The sequence below is a fragment of the Myxocyprinus asiaticus genome, chromosome 18, assembly GCF_019703515.2.
Source record: "Myxocyprinus asiaticus isolate MX2 ecotype Aquarium Trade chromosome 18, UBuf_Myxa_2, whole genome shotgun sequence".
In the NCBI taxonomy this organism is placed as follows: Eukaryota; Metazoa; Chordata; class Actinopteri; order Cypriniformes; family Catostomidae; genus Myxocyprinus; species Myxocyprinus asiaticus.
This window is the reverse complement of record NC_059361.1, coordinates 10,272,194-10,293,270: the sequence shown is the minus strand read 5'-3', so window position 1 is coordinate 10,293,270 and position 21,077 is coordinate 10,272,194. Positions and strand designations below refer to the sequence as shown.

The 21,077-nt window shown below is 38.8% G+C and overlaps 1 protein-coding gene and 1 long non-coding RNA gene across 5 annotated transcripts in view; one reads left to right on the top strand and one right to left on the bottom strand.

Annotated features, from left to right (window-relative positions):
* The window catches only part of LOC127456187 (collagen and calcium-binding EGF domain-containing protein 1-like), a 21,658-nt gene extending 11,931 nt beyond the window's left edge, over window positions 1–9,727 (bottom strand). Inside the window, exons 1-3 of one of the 4 annotated variants that reach the window (XM_051724553.1) lie at window positions 8,881–9,727; window positions 7,238–7,327; window positions 359–411 (exon numbers count right to left, since the gene is read on the bottom strand). In XM_051724553.1, the coding sequence (XP_051580513.1) occupies window positions 359–411; window positions 7,238–7,327; window positions 8,881–8,963 (226 nt within the window). In that variant the 5' untranslated portion in view covers window positions 8,964–9,727. Of the gene's footprint in view, window positions 1–358; window positions 3,978–4,527; window positions 4,762–7,237; window positions 7,328–8,880 lie in introns of those variants that run through there. The other 3 variants (XM_051724555.1, XM_051724554.1, XM_051724556.1) reach the window with 3 other exon arrangements.
* On the top strand, window positions 4,889–21,077 carry LOC127456194 (uncharacterized). The gene is made up of 3 exons (XR_007899800.1): window positions 4,889–5,142; window positions 17,705–18,146; window positions 18,256–21,077. It is a non-coding gene; the product is annotated as an uncharacterized LOC127456194 (long non-coding RNA).

The window sequence follows — 21,077 nt, the reverse complement described above, 5'->3', positions numbered from 1 at the left end:
CGGCATCCACGCACAACTCACTACGCGCCCCACCGAGATTGAGAACCACATTATAGCAACCACGAGGAGGTTACCCCATGTGACTCTACTCGCTGAGCTACCCAGGCACCCCTAGGGTTTTAGGGTTTGTTGACGGATTAGCCCCATTCACTTCCGTTGTAAGTGCCTCACTTTTTATAAAGAAAAGAAGGGGCAGGTAAAAATTAATTATTGCGGTAATCAATATTTTGAAGCAAATGCTGTTGATTGAGCTTAACTTGTATTGAATCTGGAATATTCTTAAATACTGTATTTGTTAATATATTATTATTATTATAGACTCTGAAAATATTAGAACTAAACTGAAGGTTTTACTTACTTTCTGACACACACTGACCCATCACAAACCTGAAGCCTTCACAACACTTCCTCCTGCAGAGAGACATGAGAGAATCAGTACATTCAACACTGAAGCAGAATGTCATTTCAGTGTCGCCAAACAGAATTGCAAAATGAGAGACATAGCCAGTGTTCAAGAGGTAATGGCTGCCACATGCCACTATCAGAGGAAAGTGAGGGTGATTCCTCATTCAGCCAGTTCTTAAAACTGATCTATTGTCCATTTTAAATCCAAGCAACACTAATGCTACCTGTATGTCCACACTGCAGTTAAAGTCAGTTTACAGCTGCAAGACACCAAACTATTGTTTGGAAGTGACTCCTGTATTTCCTACACACAGATGGATCATTTATGGGCTTCACTTCTGCATTTAAATGTGCCTGTTGCTTGTGTGCATGGCCTAAATCCCCCCTGACTGTGTTTCCTCATTCTCTCTCTCAAGACACATCTGGGTCCAATCACATATCACAATTCAGGAGTTTCACAGGTCAACATTTATTGAAATGACGCATTGAAATTAAAGTGTTCAAAAGGCAACTCAGAGTGATGTTTTTCATGAGGTCAGACAGTTATGATGAATGGAGCATGTACACACATTTTCCTGCATCCCGTAGTCCTGACGCCACAGACACACACTAAAAAGACAAGATGTGTCAAATGTTGCCAGATTGCGACTGTAAATGTTTATATGATCTTGTCAATTCAAGGGTTTAGTATTAAACATACAGAATCTGTGCTTCAACATATGGATGCCTCATCTGGATGTAGATTTCAATTGTTTAAGATCAGAAAATTACTCTGGAAGTTTGGTGAAAAACCCTCTGGGGTTGGAGAAAATGCACAGTGATGGCTGCGATGACAGAGACGGAAACAAAGGGGGAAATGTCACGGCAGAGAGAGATGCCAACATGTTAAGGAAGTCAGAGTGACAGAAACAGATGAGAGAGGGAGTGACATCTGTCTGTCACCAATCACAGCTGGAGCTCATAGACCTGAAAACACTAGATGAAAGACTAAACTGATGGAGATGTGGAGGAAGAGCTTTACCTCCTAACTGACTGCAAATATAATGCCATTAGACCGAAATATTTTACAAAAATTAGACATTTCTACATTAATTCCAATAAGCAAGGAATGAAGGCAAACTCTCTCTTTTTTTGGGAGTGAAGGCAACACAGTATGTGTCCACATGTCATTTAACCCCGCGCTGCAACCACACATTTCTTCCCAATTGGGAGCACTGGTTGCATATTAGATTGTGATCTAATGGGAACAGAATTGGGCAGTGGAGAGAGGTGCAGCGTGTGTGCTACGCACCCCGTTAAAAGAGTGCGGCTTCAGGTGAATATAGCGGATGCGGTTCCGACACAGACTAGACAGAAGTTTATGCCATTAACTTTTAATAATTTTTAAGTTGTTTGAGCGAGCAAACTCACTAAATGGAGACATAATCCATCAAAAAAACTGAACTGGAGCCCGCCTGCAGGAAATAGAATGAAGTAACGAACAAACTGGCAATGTTTAATCGGAGGTACCTAAGGCCACATCCACACTAATAAGTTTTCTTTTGAAAACGCATCTTTTTCTCTAAGTTTTGGCCATCCGTCCACACTGAGACTGCATTTTTGACAGCAAAAACTGAAATTTTCAAAAATTTCACTTTGCATTCCTTCAAAGGCGATGGGAAGTTTACTCGGAATTGCTGTATAACAATGGAACACGAGGACGATTGCATTTCAGACCGTACATGGAACCGCACTTTTTTGTATGCGCAGTAAGGAGATTTAAGAGTTTTCCTACGTCTTAGTGTGGACGAGCAACTTTTGGAAAATGCTTGAAAAGCAAGTGCTTCAAAAACAAAAACAGCGTTTTCAAATGTATCCGCATTAATGTGGACATTATTCCTTACCATTGTATCCCAATTTAACCCCTGCAGGTCACTGTCTGTCCCATCATTACTACTGAATTACTATTGAGATTTTCCTTTATTTGATGTTTTATCTGTTTGTTCTCTGCATTTAGTTCGCCATTTGTTTGCAATCATCTGTGTGCATTATTATTTTTATTTTTTTGTGTGTGACCAAAAGACCTTACCTGAATTAGTATAACCTGAAATCACCTACATTTCAGCCAACATCTGAATATGTATTAATAATACAATATAATAAAATATAGCATACATGTAATGTAAAAATGCAGAAAAAAAATTAAGGGTTAGGGAATAGTAAATGTCATTAGGTCAATATAAAAACAATCGAAGTCAATGGAAAACACCCAACATGATAGAAAAAGTGAGTGTGTGTTGAAAGAGGTCAGAGCCCTTAAGGAGCAGCAAGGGTCAATAGATCAGGAGGTCACCATCTCCCTCTGATTCTCACACGATTATGTAAAAGAAACTTGACTGAAAACTAAAAATAGGCTGAAAAATCTTCAGACCCACTTTATATTGTGTGTCTTTAACTATTGTGTACCTAAGCATTTGATACAATGCACTTTTTATGTACATACGTGTTGTTATACATATGTAAATGTACTTACAAGTACCTGCATGTAATTACATCTGTAGTACACTGTTAACCTTACCCCTAATCCTAAACCTAACCCAACCCCAACCCTTCTCCTAAATCTACCCGTACCTCAACCTCAGTAGCAGCAAATGTTAATCTTGTGAGAATCTAATTCTACATGCAGAACAACATGTAGTTACACAATAAGTACATTGTATTGTATGTATTTTAATGTTAGTACATAGTAGTTAAAGACGACTAATATAAAGTGGGACCAAATCTTCTAGTGGGACGCCAACCTTCACAGCTTCACAGATACTTCAGTATGACCAAAGACTTGTATTTAAGATGAAAGAGAGAGTGAAGGTAAAGAGGGGGAACTGGTGGAGGTGTTTAATATTCTCTCGCTCCCCTCACACCTCTATAACCCACAACACCAACAGATATCCCATTAAGCACTGCTACCACAGCTGTGATCAAAAACGGCCCCCCTGAACTCTCGTTTCCTCTCAGTGGATTTACAGTCAGATTGCCAGTGGTTCCACAGTGCTCCTGCCAGGACACTGAAGCTGAAATTCAAACAGATCTAAACTCTGTACCTGAGAGGAAAACTACATTCATTCCACAGCAGCACAAATCACAACACCGCTTACTGCTGAAAACATGCTGGAAATATGACATGGAATGGCATTACCATATATTTTTGGACATGTACCATAGTAGTATTTAAAGTATCTTGGAACACCATGTACATACCATGGTATATGAACATGGTAATTCCTTAGGTAAAATAAAAATAGACACGAATGGGTCATTTGTTGATCAGCAGTAAAAGTATAGAGCTATAAAATGAATGTGAATAACACAGCTGAGATCATTTGGTCTTGGAAGTACTGGCTGAGAAATGTTGGTTTTGACTTTTGATTGCAGACTTTGGTAGCAAATCTGAGTTTAAGACATTGGTGAGATCTCTTCTGAAACTCTAATGGAGACACATGTGAGATTAGTGGGGTCTTCTCAGGAGAAACATCTAAGAAGCAGAAGACTTCAGCAAAATTCTAAATTTGCTCTCCATTTGGTCTCATTTCAGTCTAGGGGGAAAAAAAGAGAGAATAAAGATATCTCGTTTTTTATTTTTTATGGGCTCAATTTGTACATGCAGCACACACACACACACACACACACATATATATATATATATGAGAGAGAGAGAGAGAAATGCCTCTAGACTCCTCGTCTCCTGCTTTAAATTTTATCCCCCATTTAATGGCTGAAACTCTAAAACCCCAAATGCCCAACAGGCCGGTGACACACGACCCTTTGCCCTCCAACCCAAGCCCCCCTTAATTTCTGACCCTGATTTAAAGAGTCCACTTAAACCACTGGAGTGGAACTGCTCACTCACACTGTGTCCAGTTTGCATGTCTGTGGACCAAAGCTATTAAAAAATAAAAAATTGAATAAACTCTACTAATGGGTGATGGTCCGTTCAAAGACACTGATAATGTCTAAAGAGGCAATAAAGCTCTGTTCTATATATAAATATATATATACAGAGGGGAACTCTAGACAGCAATTTTGCCAAATTTGTTATGACAGAAAGTAGACTTTTACATTGTGAGTGGTGTTTGTTAAACTCACCGCCATGATGCTAGTGTTGTGGATAGTTGCTATGGTGTTCTTTCTGGGTGGTTGTTGTTAGGTCGCCCATTTTATCATCCACCAGGCATAAATCGCAAGTTTGATTGCTTAAAAAATGGAATCTCTGTTTCTGCCTTTTGTTTTGAACTTTTCACTATTTAAGAACCACAAAAAATAATGGCAACAACATGCCTGAAAGTCCAGCCTATGTTTGGCAGTTACTCTGCAAACTTTTAGACTGGCATCTCCAACCACCACAATATTTCATAATCTCACCTCTTGTCTGTCCACAGTTGCAGGCTTGTGAAATAGTTCTGACTCTTACACTGAAGATCTGTGTGTTACACAAGTGTGTGATGAATGTTACACTCAAACTGTCTGATACGGAACAAGTGAGGGTCTCTTATTCATACAGTACATTACATAACAAGAATATTACAAATGTTCTCTACCTGCCAACAAACCTTCTGCGCGCCCTCAACATTTTATACATCAGGCAGGAAGTTTGGAACAGTTATAGCAGAAAAGAAAAGAGCAACGTGAACATTCTGCTAAATATTTCCTCATATGTTCCACGGAAGGAAAAAAGCCCTACAGGTTTGAAGCAACATAAGGGTGAGTAAATGATTACAGAATTTGTATTTTTGGATGAACTAGCCGTTCAGATAAGCAGTTTTTTGTTGGTAAAGAGCCTTGAGTGAGATTTTATTTGGCCCTAGTGTGATCTACGATCCAAACCAAGAAACAAAAGTTGTTTTGAAGGACAATTGCATAACACATACAACCATTCTGTTCAGGACGATCACGCAATTCTAACTTACACCAAAATTACAGGCATCTGGGATGACCTTATACTCTTAGATGAACACATGAAATAACTTCTTGGGAAAACATATACTAGTACTAGTTAAGTAAAAATCCACTGAGACTCAAACTTTGTTGCATCTCATAACCCTGAAGGTGTACAAGCTCTGTTAAACCAGTACTCATACTGACAAATGAAGCTAATAGATGTGTGTGAGATGTTGTTTAGTTAACATCAGTGCTCTAATTGTTCTGGTCGGGCTCCAGGAGTCTGTTTATAGTCTTGCTCTAGCAATGGAAATCATATGGTCTTCAACACATTATCCTCCTGAGACCTGAGCATGACTGCTCTCTTCATTTACCATTTCCCTTTTTGATTTTTAACTATTAGCACCTAATAAAAATGCAAAAAATAAATAAATTCTAGAGCAAATACTTTTCCTTAAAATGTATGGCAATATATGTGGACAACGGGACAAAGTTGTGAAATTTTAAATAATACCAATAAGAAATATAGAAAGCTATAGAAAGTCCAATTTTTTTTTTTTATCAAAATGTTTAATATGTTTCCAGGAGTATTGGTTATTCAAGTTTTTTTGGGACATTACAGACATAACAGCTGATTTTCTGTAAAGCTGAATAAATAATTCTGATTCAGTGTAATGGCCAGTATCATCCAATCTCTGCCAACCATGTTGAAATAAAATTATACATTATACATTCTGAATCTATGTACTGATTACCATTGTCCCATTTCTGTCAAACATGTTGAGTTGTTTAAAAATCATCTCAAGCCTGAAACTGAACTTTTGATAGAAGTTTGGATTAAATGCACTTGCATAGAGAGCTATAGGATGCTCCCTTGCTCCCTGTTTAGTGAATGACTTAATCTCCAGTATGCTGTCTGTCTGCACTGGTCTCAGAACACCTTATTTTCATCCTAACTCCATATAAAGCCTCTGAAAGCAACATTTTTCAGCTTTTGGATTAACCCATTGATTCTCAATGTGATAATGCACAGTAAATATAGGATTTCTAAGGAAAAAATGGGCTAAAGTACACTTTAGTGTACATTGTGTTTAGCAGCGTGGCGTTTTGCGGTAAGTCGCTCACATTTTTTAAAATGGCATGTCGGATGAAACTAGAGACTCTCAATCTTTAGACTCAAACAGGTTTCAATGTAAAACTTCATTAGGTTTCTTACCAGATGTAGTTTTGTTAGCATTCCTCCCAAAGACAAACTCAGTCTGGCCGGCGCCATGTTGTTTTAACTCCTGAACTGAGATCAGTTGATTTACATAAATTGAAATTGTGTGTTGTGTATAGCGATGCACAAAATACAATGTTCATGCATGAAAAAATTCACATTCAGAATAGTAGTGAAACTTCACTTAATAAACTCCAGTAATGAGAGGTGGGCTTGGATAGCTCAGCGAGTACTGACGCTGACTACCACCCCTGGAGTCGCAAGTTCGAATCCAGGGTGTGCTGAGTGACTCTAGCCAGATCTCCTAAGCAACCAAATTGGCCCAGTTGCTAGGGAGGGTAGAGTCACATGGAGTAACCTCCTCATGGTCACAATTAAGTGGTTCTCGCTCTCAATGGGGCACGTGGTATGTTGTGCGTGGATCACAGTGTGTAGCATGAGCCTCCACGTGCTGCGAGTCTCCGTGGTGTCATGCACAGCGAGCCACGTGATAAGATGTGCGGACTGACTGTCTCAGAAGCGGAGGCAACTGAGACTTGTCCTCCGCCACCCGGATTGAGGTGAGTAACCGCGCCACCATGAGGACCTAGTAAGTAGCGGGAATTAGGCATTCCATAATTGGGGAGAAAAGGGGGATAAAAAAAAAATAATAATAATAAAAACTCCAGTAATGGTTGTTTTCAGATGAGTGATGTGTACCTGAGACAGGTGCTTCTCTGTCCTCCAGCTCTTGTGCATGGATACTCCACAGTCAAGATCTTATTCACTGGACACTCGTAACTGTTAGAACTGAGAGACAGGAAATGTTTTGTGTAACATTTCTCATTTGTACCAAGAAATTAAGAGCTTACAAAATGAGAATTGTAGCGGTACCATAGTAAAGTGATAATATCAGATGGTAATACAATGGTTCTTTGCCACACTACCAGTCAAAGGTTTGGACACACTTGACTGAATTTATGTTTCTCTTGCTCTTATAAACCTTTTTGTCTAAACGGCTGAAGCTTAAATTGTTGAAATTTGTTTTTTAGACAAATTGTGCCTATGAATGCCATGTACAAAAACATTATTAAAAAAACAACAAAAAAAAAAAAACATTATTTAATTGTTTTTATGTTGGAGCTGATAGTGAAGTAAAAGCAGTCAAAAAGTGTCCAGTTCAATACAACACAACTGCAATGCAAGTAAAGCTCAAGTGACTGCATTTGTGACATAATGTTGATTACCACAAAAAAAAAGAAGTTTCGAATCGTCCCTCCTTTTCTTTAAAAAAAAAGAAAGAAAGAAAGAAGGAAAAATCTAGGTTACAGTGAGGCACTTACAATGAAAATGAATGGGGCCAATTTTTGGAGGGTTTTAAGGCAGAAATGTGAAGCTAATGACTTTACAAAAGCACTTACATTAATTCCTCTGTTAAAACTTGTGTATTATTTGAGCTGTAAAGTTGTTTAAATCATTGTTTTTATGGTTGTTTTAGGGTTTTAGGGTTCACAGCGTTACGTCGTCATGGCAACAAAGTTATAAAATTGGATATAACTTTACACAGAAAGGGTTAGTAAGTGATTTTATCACACTAAAATCATGTTAACATGCATATTGTTTACGTCTTGTGGCTATAATTTTGAAACAGTGAGTATCTGAACGTTTACGGATTGACCCCATTCACTTCCATTGTAAGTGCCTCACTGTAACTCAGATTTTTCTTTTCTTTAAAGAAAAGGAGGGTCAAATCAAAAATAATTTTGAGGTAATCAACATTATGCCACAAATGCTGTCAATTGAGCTTAACTTGTATTGAACCCGGAATATTCCTTTAAATTTTGGTCAGTTTATAATTACCTGACTTTTATTTTAAAATGTATTCTTCTATTTTACTATTGTTCTAAATTGTGGAACATAGTAATAATAAAGAATGAGTAGGTGTATCCAAACTCGACTGTGTACCATGGTACTGATTCTGAAGGATTACCATATTCATGTACCATGATATTTACATGGCATTGCACACCAAGATACTCCACAGAATGCCATGGTATTACCATGGTATGCCCAAAAAACATTGTACACCCATCATCATTTAGCCTTAATCAGGTCTTTTTTTAAACGACCAAATAAAAAATGCATTTCAGCTGAAACAGAAAAAAAAAAAAAAAAAATACAAAAAAAATACAAAAACTGCTCAAATCTCTGAACTCCAGACACCCGAATGAACCCCGCGCGCTGTTCCCACGACACGAGCGCTAATGTGAAGAGAGGATTAAACACAAAATCCCTGAGAAATATCTCACGGTCAGATCAGAGGAAACACACACACACACACTCACACATGGTCAAACACTCACCGTGAGGTGCCGAACGCGTTCACACCGCATGTCCACACAAACACACACAAGACGCCAAACGGTGCGCGTAACACTCGAGTCATTTCACTGCCAGATTCAATGTGGAAACAGTCACCGTGATTCCACGCGTTTAATAAGAGTGCCGAACAAAATAAATGAAAATTCTAAATCAGACTATCATCTGTACCCTGTAGTCCGGTGAACTCACAGCTGTGTGTCTGCGCCGCGCGCTCTTGACTTGTGCACTGAAGCGCGTGAGTAAGCGCTCACTAATCCCTTATTCCATCCTTCAAGAAAAGAATGCCATTACACATGCACCTCCTCCTCTTCCACAGGATGAGTGTGAGTTTAACACTTCACAATAATATTAACATACACATTCATTTTGCACTCACATATGAATATAGGATATTAAAAAATATTTGTACGTTTTATGAAAGTTGCATGAATGTTTCATTTCTAACCATTTAAATATGCATTAAATAAGTGTACATTAACATATAGCCATTATGCATACAGTAAAAAAAGGTGACATTCATATTATCAATGAAAGACTTTAAGTGTTGAATTTAAAGGGACAGTTCACCCAAAAATGAAAATTCTCTCATCATGTACTCACCCTCATGCCATCCCAGATGTGTATGATTTTCGTTATTTTGCTGAACACAAACGAAGATTTTTAGAAGAATATTTCAGCTCTGTAGGTCCTCACAATGCAAGTGGATGGTGGCCAGAACTTTGAAGGTCCAGAAAGTACGTAAAGGCAGCATAAAATTAATCCATAAGACTCTAGTGGTTAAATCTATATCTTCAGAAGCGATGTGGGTGTGGGTGAGATATTTTTCTAAAAGTGTTCGTTTGAATTCTGCAAAAGAAAGAAAGTCAAACACATTTGGGATGATATGAGGGTGAGTAAATTATGAAATAATCTTCATTTTTTGGGGTGAACTATCCCTTTAAAATGTACAAATGTTCTCAAGAAGATCTAATGAAGATAGCTATCAATTTTTGGAGAAATGTTTAATGTTTCAGTTTTGTAACTGAATTATAAATGATAAAAAACACCCAAACACAATGTTGATTTTGGGTTAGTGGGTTATGAATGAATAGTTAATTTACAGACCAACAATATATTTCTGACTGTCATACAATGTGTAACCTGCATCCTCTGAACAAAGTAATTCATAATAGCAAACACCTAAATAAATGAGCTGTATTGATGTATATACTGTAACAGTCAAAAGCTTGTCAATTTGCTTTTGTATAGTAGATCTGCACCTGCTAAATATTAAATCATTTTACCCTTATTTTTTGATTTAATGAAATCTATACACTAAAATTTGTCTTAAAGTTTCATAATATAAAAAAATAAAGCATTACATTGCCTTCAGATAAATAATTGTTTGCAGATGCTTTCATGATATTTATCTGTATGTATGAAAAGCAGTTATCTGAAACACAGTTAAGAGAAGAGAATGTCTTTCTGCAAAATAATGAGCATGAATGTCTCCCTGATGGTCTTTCTGGCTTCATTTCAGTTAAAACACATGGTTTTGTTCATGACAAATGAATATTTCTTAATACAACCCAACCAGTGCCAACCCAAACCAAAACCCAAACCTAAACCAGCAACCCTGGACCAAACACACATTCAATAACAAACCTCACAAAAAATTCACCCTCATTCCCAACGGTATAAAATAATGCATAAAATACATAAAGCCACATTATTAAACAGCCACACTGAGACGTAGCTGTAGAAATGACAGGCTTTGGTTCATTACTGTTAACCGCAAAACCCAGTTCCGAACCGTTCCCACGGTATCAGACTGCTCGGCCCGGTGGAACTGAAGGTTTTGTTTTATTCTGTCTGTTTGTCAGTATTCAGTTATGAATGTGTTTTCCATCAAACACTGCAGCAGAAACAAGAACAAATACTGACATGATAAGAGCCAAACCCCACGTCTATATAACTGTAATTCATACAACATTCATTTCTCAAATGTATTATTATATATTCTCCACTTCAAGGGTAAAACACATTTGAATTATTAGGTGTAGACACTTTCAGCTGTTTTAAGTTGGGGAAAAAAACAACAAGTGAATGGAAGACAAATACAGTTACTTAATATCATATGAAGAGATTTTTTGCAAAAAAAAAAAAAAACACCATAATTTATGGGCCAGTAGAGTAACTACACTCTAAATAATTTCTGGTATGCTGTTAAATATTGTTAACTTAACAATACATTAAAAATCTTAGTTGTTGATGCTGTTTTTATGACAAACTTTTTACAGTAATATATATATATATATATATATATATATAAAAACTCAGCAATAAAAGAAGCATCCTCTCACTTTCAACTGCTTTTATTTTCAGCAAACTTAACATGTGTAAATATTTGTATGAACATAAAAAGTTTCAACAACTAATACATAAACTGCACAAGTTTCACAGACATGTGACTAACAGAACTGGAATAATGTGTCCCTGAACAAAAGGGGGGTCAAAAGTAACAGTCAGTATCTGGTGTGGCCACCAGCTGTATTAAATACTGCAGTGCACCTCTTCCTCATGGACTGCACCAGATTTGCCAGTTCTTGCTGTGAGATGTTACCCCACTCTTCCACTAAGGCACTTGCAAGTTCCCGGACATTTCTGGGGGGAATGTCCCCAGCCCTCACCCTCTGATCCAACAGGTCCCAGATGTGCTCAATGGGATTGAGATCTGGGCTCTTCACTGGCCATGGCAGAACACTGACATTCCTGTCTTGCAGGAAATCACGCACAGAATGAGCAGTATGGCTGGTGGCATTGTCATGTTGGAGGGTCATGTCAGGATGAGCCTGAAGGAAGGGTACCACATGAGGGAGGAGGATGTCTTCCCTGTAAAGCACAGCGTTGAGATTGCCTGCAATGACAACAAGCTCAGTCCGATGATGCTGTGACACACCGCCCCAGACCATGACTGACCCTCCACCTCCAAATCGATCCTGCTCCAGAGTACAGGCCTCGGTGTAAAGCTCATTCTTTCGACGATAAACGCGAGTCAACCATCACCCCTGGTGAGACAAAACCGCGACTCGTCAGTGAAGAGCACTTTTTGCCAGTCCTGTCTGGTCCAGCGAAGGTGGGTTTGTGCCCATAGGTGACATTGTTGCTGGTGATGTTTGGTAAGGACCTGCCTTACAACAGGAATGGTGCCAGAAACAAAAAACATCCAGTGAGTGGCAGCTCTGTGGATGGAAATGCCTTGTTGATGAGAGAGGTCAACAGAGGATGGCCAGACTGACTAAATCTATGGTAACTCAGATAACCACTCTGTACAATTGTGGTGACAAGTATAGCATCTCAGAATGCTATTCTGAGATTCAGGTTGGCGCTGTTTTGGTGGCACGAGGGGGACCTACACAATATTAGGCAGGTGGTTTTAATGTTGTGGCTGATGTGTGTGTATATATGTACATATTGTGATCTGATGATACCTGAGATGGAAACTATTTGGCTGTATGCTTCCTGTTTCAAGCGGTTTCCAATTTAACTTGTGCAACTGAATGAGTTAAAAAGCTTTGTCATTATAGTTAAAAACCCATATACAAATTTTTCCATATGGCACAGGTGCACACATCAGATCACAGAGACCGGAAAAACCAGACATCTGAAACGCTGACATTTTATTGTCCATGAGTATTCAGACAAAATGTGCTGATCAACTGCAAAAGTCTGTTCCATAAAGATTTTCTACTCTACAATAGCCTCACATCACTGTTTATTTTTCTTTACTGCAATATATTTGTATATTTTTGGTAACTAGGATATAAAAGTCTGTACTGTCTTTGAGATTCATTATTCTCAGGTGTTCTGGGCTGTAATTCATTGCCAGAGATTCAGACTACACAAAAGATTCCATCTATATAGTGTTCTAGTTCACCTGTATCACTTTACACTTGTTAAATGGAGTATACAGTATTTCATTAGATTATTGCTTTTTGAGGAAATGAATCCCCTGTTAGTCATGTAGAAGTGTTGGAGATACCTCTATGACCTTGTGCTCAAAGTGTGAGAGAAAACTGTGATATATGACATCTCATAGGAGGTTATTATAAAGAACATCTGTTGTCTCTCTGTAAGGTAGCTGTTCATTGGAGGAAGTACATCTAACCAGAGCATTAATCATCTTCAACTGTATCAGCAGCCTTTACTGTCTTTGTAATATATCATCGTATTAGTTATTACTAACTGTAGATATACTGTACAACTTACCGCTGTCCTAGGTGGTGGGAACTTTAATAGCTGAAGCTAATACCAATATCTATAAAACAAATTGGCCCGTGGCAGATATATAAATATACACTGGCGGCCAAAAGTTTGGAAAATGTCCAGACTTTGCTGTTTCGGAAGGAAATTGGTACTTTAATTCACAAAAGTGGCATTCAACTGATCACAAAGTATAGTCAGGACATTAATGATGTAAAAAAAAACAGCACCATCACTATTTAAAAAAGTAATTTTTGATCAAATCTAGACAGGCCCCATTTCCAGCAGCTATCACTCCAGCACCTTATCCTTGAGTAATCATGCTAAATTGCTAATTTGGTACTAGAAAATCACTTTCCATTATATCAAACACTGCTGAAAGCTATTTGGTTCGTTAAATAAAGCTTATCATTGTCTTTCAGTTTGTTTTTGAGTTGCCACAATATGCAATAGACTGGCATGAGAAAAGAAACAGCTTTCTCTAGAAACTCGTCAGTCAGTCATTGTTTTGAGGAATGAAGGCTATACAATGCTTGAAATTGTCAAAAAACTGAAGATTTCATACAAAGATGTACACTACAGTCTTCAAAGACAAAGGACAACTGGCTCTAACAAGGACAGAAAGAGATGAGGAAGGCCCAGATGTACAACTAAACAAGAGAATAAGTACATCTTAGTCTCTTGTTTGAGAAATAGACACCTCACATGTCCTCAGCTGACAGCTTCATTGAATTCTACCCGCTCAACACCAGTTTCATGTACAACAGTAAAGAGAAGACAGGCCTTATGGGAAGAATTGCAAAGAAAAAGCCACTTTTGAAACAGAAAAACAAAAAGAAAAGGTTAGAGAGGGCAAAGTTACACAGACATTGGACAACAGATAATTGGAAAAGAGTGTTACGGATCTTAACCCCATTGAGCTTTTGTGGGATCAGCTAGACTGTAAGGTGCATGAGAAGTGCCCAACAAGACAGCCACATCTATGGCAAGTGCTACAGGAAGTGTGAGGTGAAATGTCACCTGAGTATCTGGACAAACTGACAGCTAGAATGCCAAGGATCTGCAAAGCTGTCACTGCTGCACGTGGAGGATTTTTTGATGAGAACTCTTTGAAGAAGTTTAAGAAGTTCTGAATTTTTTTTCAAATTGTAATAGTAATTTTTCATGTCATTAATGTCCTGACTATACATTGTGATCAGTTGAATGCCACTTTGATTAATAAAAGTAACAATTTCTTTCCATAAGAGAAAAATATGTACATTATTCCAAACTTTTGGCCGCCAGTGTGTATATATACTGTATATAAACGTCCCTTTTTCAGGACACTGTATTTTAAAGATAATTTTGTAAAAATACAAATAACTTTACAGATCTTTATTGTAAAGGGTTTAAACAATGTTTTCCATGCTTGTTCAATGAACCATAAACAACTAATTAACATGCACCTGTGGAACAGTTAAGACACTAACACCTTACAGACGGTAGGCAATTAAGGTCACAGTTATAAAAACTTAGGACACTAAAGAGACCTTTCTACTGACTCTGAAAAATACCAAAAGAAAGATGTCCAGGCTCATCTGCGTGAACGTGCCTTAGGCATGCTGCATGGAGACATGAGGACTGCAGATGTGGCCAGGGCAATAAATTGCAATGTCCGTACTGTGAGATGCCTAAGACAGCACTACAGGGAGACAGGAAGAACAACTGATCATCCTCGCAGTGGCAGACCACGTGTAACAACACCTGCACAGGATCAGTACATCTGAATATCACACCTGCGGGACAGCTACAGATGGCAACAAAAACTGTCCGAGTTACACCAGAAATGCACAATCCCTCCATCAGTGATCAGACTGTGTGCAATAGGCTGAGAGAGGCTGGACTGAGGGCTTGTAGGCCTGTTATAAGGCAGGTCCTTACCAGACATCACCAGCAACAATGTCGCCTATGGGCACAAACCCACCTTTGCTGGACCAGACAGGACTGGCAAAAAGTGCTCTTCACTGACAAGTTGCAGTTTTGTCTCACCAGGAGTGATGGTCGTCTCGCTTTTATCGTCGAAGGAATGAGCGTTACACCGAGGCCTGTACTCTGGAGCGTGATCGATTTGGAGGTGGAGGGTCAGTCATGGTCTGGGGCGGTGTGTCACAGCATCATCGGACTGAGCTTGTCGTCATTGCAGGCAATCTCAACACTGTGTGTTACAGGGAAGACATCCTCCTCCCTCATGTGGTACCCTTCCTGCAGGCTCATCCTGACATGACCCTCCAGCATGACAATGCCACCAGCCATACTGCTCATTCTGTGCATGATTTCCAGCAAGACAGGAATGTCAGTGTTCTGCCATGGCCAGCAAAGAGCCTGGATCTCAATCCCATTCAGCACATCTGGGACCTGTTGGATCAGAGGGTGAGGGCTAAGGGCATTCCCCCCAGAAATGTCCGGGAACTTGCAAGTGCCTTGGTGGAAGAGTGGGGTAACATCTCACAGCAAGAACTGGCAAATCTGGTGCAGTCCATGAGGAAGAGGTGCACTGCAGTACTTAATGCAGCTAGAGGCCACACCAGATACTAAATGTTACTTTTGATTTTGACCCCCCCCCCCCCCCCCCCCCCCCCCCTTGTTCAGGGACACATTATTCCATTTCTGTTCGTTACATGTCTGTGAAACTTGTTCAGTTTATGTCTTGTTGAAACTTTTTATGTTCATACAAATATTTACACATTAAGTTTGCTGAAAATAAAAGCAGTTGAAAGTGAGAGGACGTTTCTATTTTTGCTGAGTTTATATATACAGTATACACTGATGAGCCAAAACATTATGACCACCTGCCTTATGTGTTGTTGGTTCTCTGTGTGCTGCCAAAAAAGCACCGACCCACGAGGCATGGACTCTACATGACCCTTGAAGGTGTCCTGTGGTATCTGGTACCAAGACATTAGCAGCAGATCCTTCAAGTCCTGTAAGTTGCGAGGAGGAGCCACCGTGGATCGGACTTTTTGGTCCAGCACATTCACAGATGCTCAGTCGGATTGAGATCTGAGGGATTTTGAGGCCAGGGCAACACCTTGAACTCTTCATCATGTTCCTCAGATCATTTCTGTAACATGTGTGCAGTGTGGCAGGGCGCATTATCCTGCTGAAAAAGGCCACTGCCATCAGGGAATTCCATTGCCATGAAGGGGTATACCTGGTCTGCATTGATGTTTAGTTAGGTGGCACATGTCAAATTAACATCCACATGAATTGTCCGACCCAGAGTTTCCCAGCAAAACATTGCCCAGAGCATCACACTCCCTTCATCGGCTTGTCGTCTTCCCACAGTGCATCCTGATGCCATCACTTCCCCAGGGATATGGCCACACGTACACAGCCATCCATGTTATTAAAGAAAATGGGACTCAGGAGACCTTCTTCCACTGCTCCAAGTTCCAGTTCAATGCTCACGTGCCCATTGTAGATGCTTTCAATGGTGGACTGGGATCATCATGGGCACTCTGACCGGTCTGCGTCCACGCAGCCCCATACACAGCAGGGTGTGATGCTTTGTGTGTTGTGACACATTCTGCCCACAATCATCATTAAAATTTTCTGTGACTTGTGCCAAAGTAGACCTTCTGTCAGTTTGGACCAGATGGGATAGCCTCCGTTGCCCTCACGCATCAATGAGCCTTGGGCGCCCAACACCCTGTTGCCGGTTTGTGGTTTGTCCCTTCTCGGACCACTGTTGGTAGGTACTCACCACTACTGAATAGGAGCACCCCACAAGCCTTGCAGTTTCTGAGATGCTCAGACTCAGTCGTTTGGCCATAACAATTAAGCGCTTGTCAAAGTCACTCAGGCCTCTACTCCTGCCTATTTCTCCTGCGTTCAACACGTTGACTACGAGAAGTATATCTCAGCTCATATAAGCTCAGAGATATACAAATATCTCAATTTACCATCTAATCTACCCAGACTTGGGCCTTGTTAGGAGATGATCAATGTTATTTGCATCACCTGTGAGTGGTCATATTGTTTTGGCTCATCTGTGTATATATACCAGTTTATACTATATATTGGTGAATTTAAATATACACTAACTGTAAACAATATTTACTCAATATCCATGAAAAAACTAGTTCAACATGTAAAATGTGCACATCTGTTAATCTGACAGTCAGGCACAGTTATTGGCCAATGGTGATGGCCAGATATCAATTTCAAATACTGCATATGAAATCAAACCATCACCACTTATATTTCCCCTGGATCAGTCAGAAAGTATTTGATGCTCCCGATAAGTAAGATACAATACATGTTAAAGATAAATAGATAAATACAATAAACTGATACAAAAACAATGTTTTGAACCATGTAGTCTCAGGTAACTGATGCATACTTTTAAATGCAAATTGTTCAACCTGCACAACAACATACATGTTTGGTACTATTAGGTATAATCCAGTTAAACAATCTGAAACTGAATCTCTTTGCTGCAGGACAGACATTTCCTGAATAAAGCTGCACGTTACTCTCTGCTGTTTTCTGCTATGCTAATGCTCCCTTCTGTTTACTTCACAGTCACTAATGAAAACAAGAGCAAAGCAACTGAAACCAGCACTGTATTAAATCTGCTCCGCGAAGACTGAAGTAGAGACACAGACATCTCAAGAGAGCGTGCTGAATGAATGGAACACCACTGCAAGACTCGTTCACAAACAGTTAAATCAGAGAGAGAGAAAACAGAGAAATATACTTCATCGTGATGAAACCTGAAAGGGACAGTGAAGACCAATCTCACATGGCATCTATGGTCACCAGCAGAGGATGCTGGTGTGCTGCTGTCTCTACCAGGCATCTTAACTAGATTAACCAGCAAACCTCCTTTGGTCAACTAGCTTAATCAAAAATACCATGCTGGATAGCCTTGGAACTGAGTTTGGACCAGCATGGAAATTCAGCAAAAAAAAAAGAAAAAAAAAAGAAAGAAAAACATTAATCTGGTCCATGATTCAAGAGCTTGGTAAGAGTTAAACACAAAAATTCATGACACACCTATAAAATGTTTACAGGGCCACATATGTACTTCTAAAGAATTTACAGAGAAGTTAGTGGGTATTTGTGTGTTTCAGTCACAGAGGGAGATCATATGACCATGGACCCATCAGCAACTGACCACAGTCTGTGTTCTATTACAACTTTCTCATTCTAAAGCATGAAATTTATTCTACATAAAACTGTCTAACCACTGTAAAGAGCCTACATTTAGGCTAATTAAATATATTACTTGGCCAATTTTTTTTTAATTCTGATTTTTTAAATTGGGGGTTTACTCCCCAATTTGGTATGCCCAATTCCCAATGCGCTCTAGGTCCTCATGGTGGTGTAGTGACTTGCCTCAATCTGGGTGGCAGAGGATGAACCTCCACATCTGAGACAGCCAGTCTGCACATCTTATCACATAGCTTGTTGAGTGCATTACCGTGGAGTCCTAATGCGTGTGGAGGCTCACACTATTCCCCGCAGCATCCATGCACAACTCACTACACGCCACACAGAGAGCAAGAACCACATTATAGTGATCACGAGGAGGTTAACCCAATGTGACTCTACCCACCCTAGCAACCGGGCCAATTGGTTGCTTAGGAAGCCTGACTGGAGTCACTCAGCACACCCTGGATTTGAACTTGCAACTCCAGATGTGGTAGTCAGCATCTTTACTTGCTGAGCTACCCAGGTCCCCTTTAATTTGGATTATTAATATTAATAAATCTAACTATTTATTGAACATCAGTGACTCTTAAAATCTTGGTGTTGCCACCATTTCATAAAAAAAATAAGTCACTGGAGGCTGCGTAGTACAGTGATTTTACCATGTGTAAGGTAGTGTCAGAAATTAACCTTTTGATTGAGCGGCATATTTGCCCCTGCGTGGATTTGATTTTCAGTGGCATTATTATCAACAGAAATAATTTATTTGAGACCTACAATATAATATGAAAAAATATATTAGATGTTTTTTTTTGTTTGTTTTTTTTTGGGAGCATTTTTGTCACTTTTGGTGGCTTTTTTTTTTTTTGTCCTAAGACCCTACTAATTTCTGACCCTCTCATGTGGCTTATTGCTTTAATGCAGCACATTGCACTCTTCTACATAATATTCTGACTTCACAAGAATGTAGAAACTGTCATTTGTAAATTGCTTGCTTTAAACGTTTTCAAAGGATTAATGCAAAATTGCAATAAAAAATACATAGCGTTAAGCTAAAAATCTGTGCCAAACTAAATAGAATGTAAACCGAGCATAGAATGTCAATGCATGTTCCTAACATATTCCTGTCTTTGCTGAAAGGTGTAAGAAAATTAGCTGTTACAGATTGTTAAGACTCAGCTTGTGGAAAATTCAGGAATGCTAATAGAAATCAACATATTGGACCACAAGCTACAAATGAAGCCACGGGTTTTAACAAGAAGCGTTTATGAGTGTGAGAGTAGAGACTGAATTAGCAGAAATGGGTGAGAATCTTTTGAAAACATCTGTAACGTAAATGAATAATCATGAACAGATGCAGCACAATCTTACTCTTCACATGCCATTATGTGAGTAAATGATGGCAGAATTTTCATTTTGGTGAACTGTTAAGGCTTTGCTGATAAAATACTATTTTTTTAAAGTCATAATATTCAAGGTTTTGGCTGTAGCGATTACCTGAACTGATATTCAACCTGTCCTGGTCACTGGACTGTTTGGATATTGTTACTGAAGCCAGACAGGCCCTTTTAACTGCCACTCATGTCTCCTCTGATCCAATGAGCTTTGATCAGGGCTGCTGGAGGCCCCACCCCTAGAGACATGAGTCTGGTGATTGACAGATCAGAAGGCTGAACATGACAGGTCATGTGAGTTCATTAATCATTGTTACGTTGCGGCAGATCTTAAAAGAAAACACACGTTAGAAACGTATTCATGAGTTTATGTCCAACTGGACAAACAGCCTGATTTATAAGAGCATTTACTGAGACGGAGATGTTGAAAAGAGACCAAACACACAGTTTTGCATGCTAACAGATATGTAAACACACAAACACAAATATACAGTAGATTCAAACTACAGCATTTTTTAAAAAAATCAGAAGCAGAATTTGGGGAGTTAAAAAAGAGAGAAATTAGAAAATTATTTTTTAGTGTTGAACGTACAGGTAGCTCTTATATGTTATCATATGTCATGTGTTAACATGAGGATTGTGAAGTTACATGAACTAACAATGAGCAATTGTATTTTCATAAATTAACCAAGATTAATTACTGCTGTAAACGTTACTGTTCATTGTTAGTTCATGATATCTAATGCATTTCCTATGTTAACAAACAGAACATTGTAATGAAGTGTTACAAAACACCTGACTAAAAGAGGAATTGCAGTTTTACCCAGATATAGAGGAACAGCCTCAAAAGAACTTAAGAGCCACAACATCCTCAGCTATCAATCAAAACCCAGAAGACATACCATATCCTGCTCTTAAAACTGGACGCAGACTACTATTAATATAATGTCACTGTGTGAATAAAAAGGCGATGAGACGTGACCAGATGTTAAACGTAACACAGCACAACAGCTCTCACACTGGCTGCTGTTTTTCTGTAACTTTTGCCAGTTTTAAATGTTTAGATTTCTGTGTCAATAACAAATAATGACATCCAGAAAAATGAAAATCTTTTTAAAAATCTAATTTAAAACATGTGTCAAGTTCTTTAAAATGTAATCTTTTTTTATGTTGGTTTGATACTTTTTTTATTTATTTTTTTTTTATTTTTATTATTTCATCAATAGAATTGATTTAATTACTGCAAAAAAGTAAAAATATTATAAATTACAAATAGCATGCCTTTTTGATTCATGAATATCATAATGTTTTACCATAGGGTTATTTGTCATCTGACAACCTGAACTAAC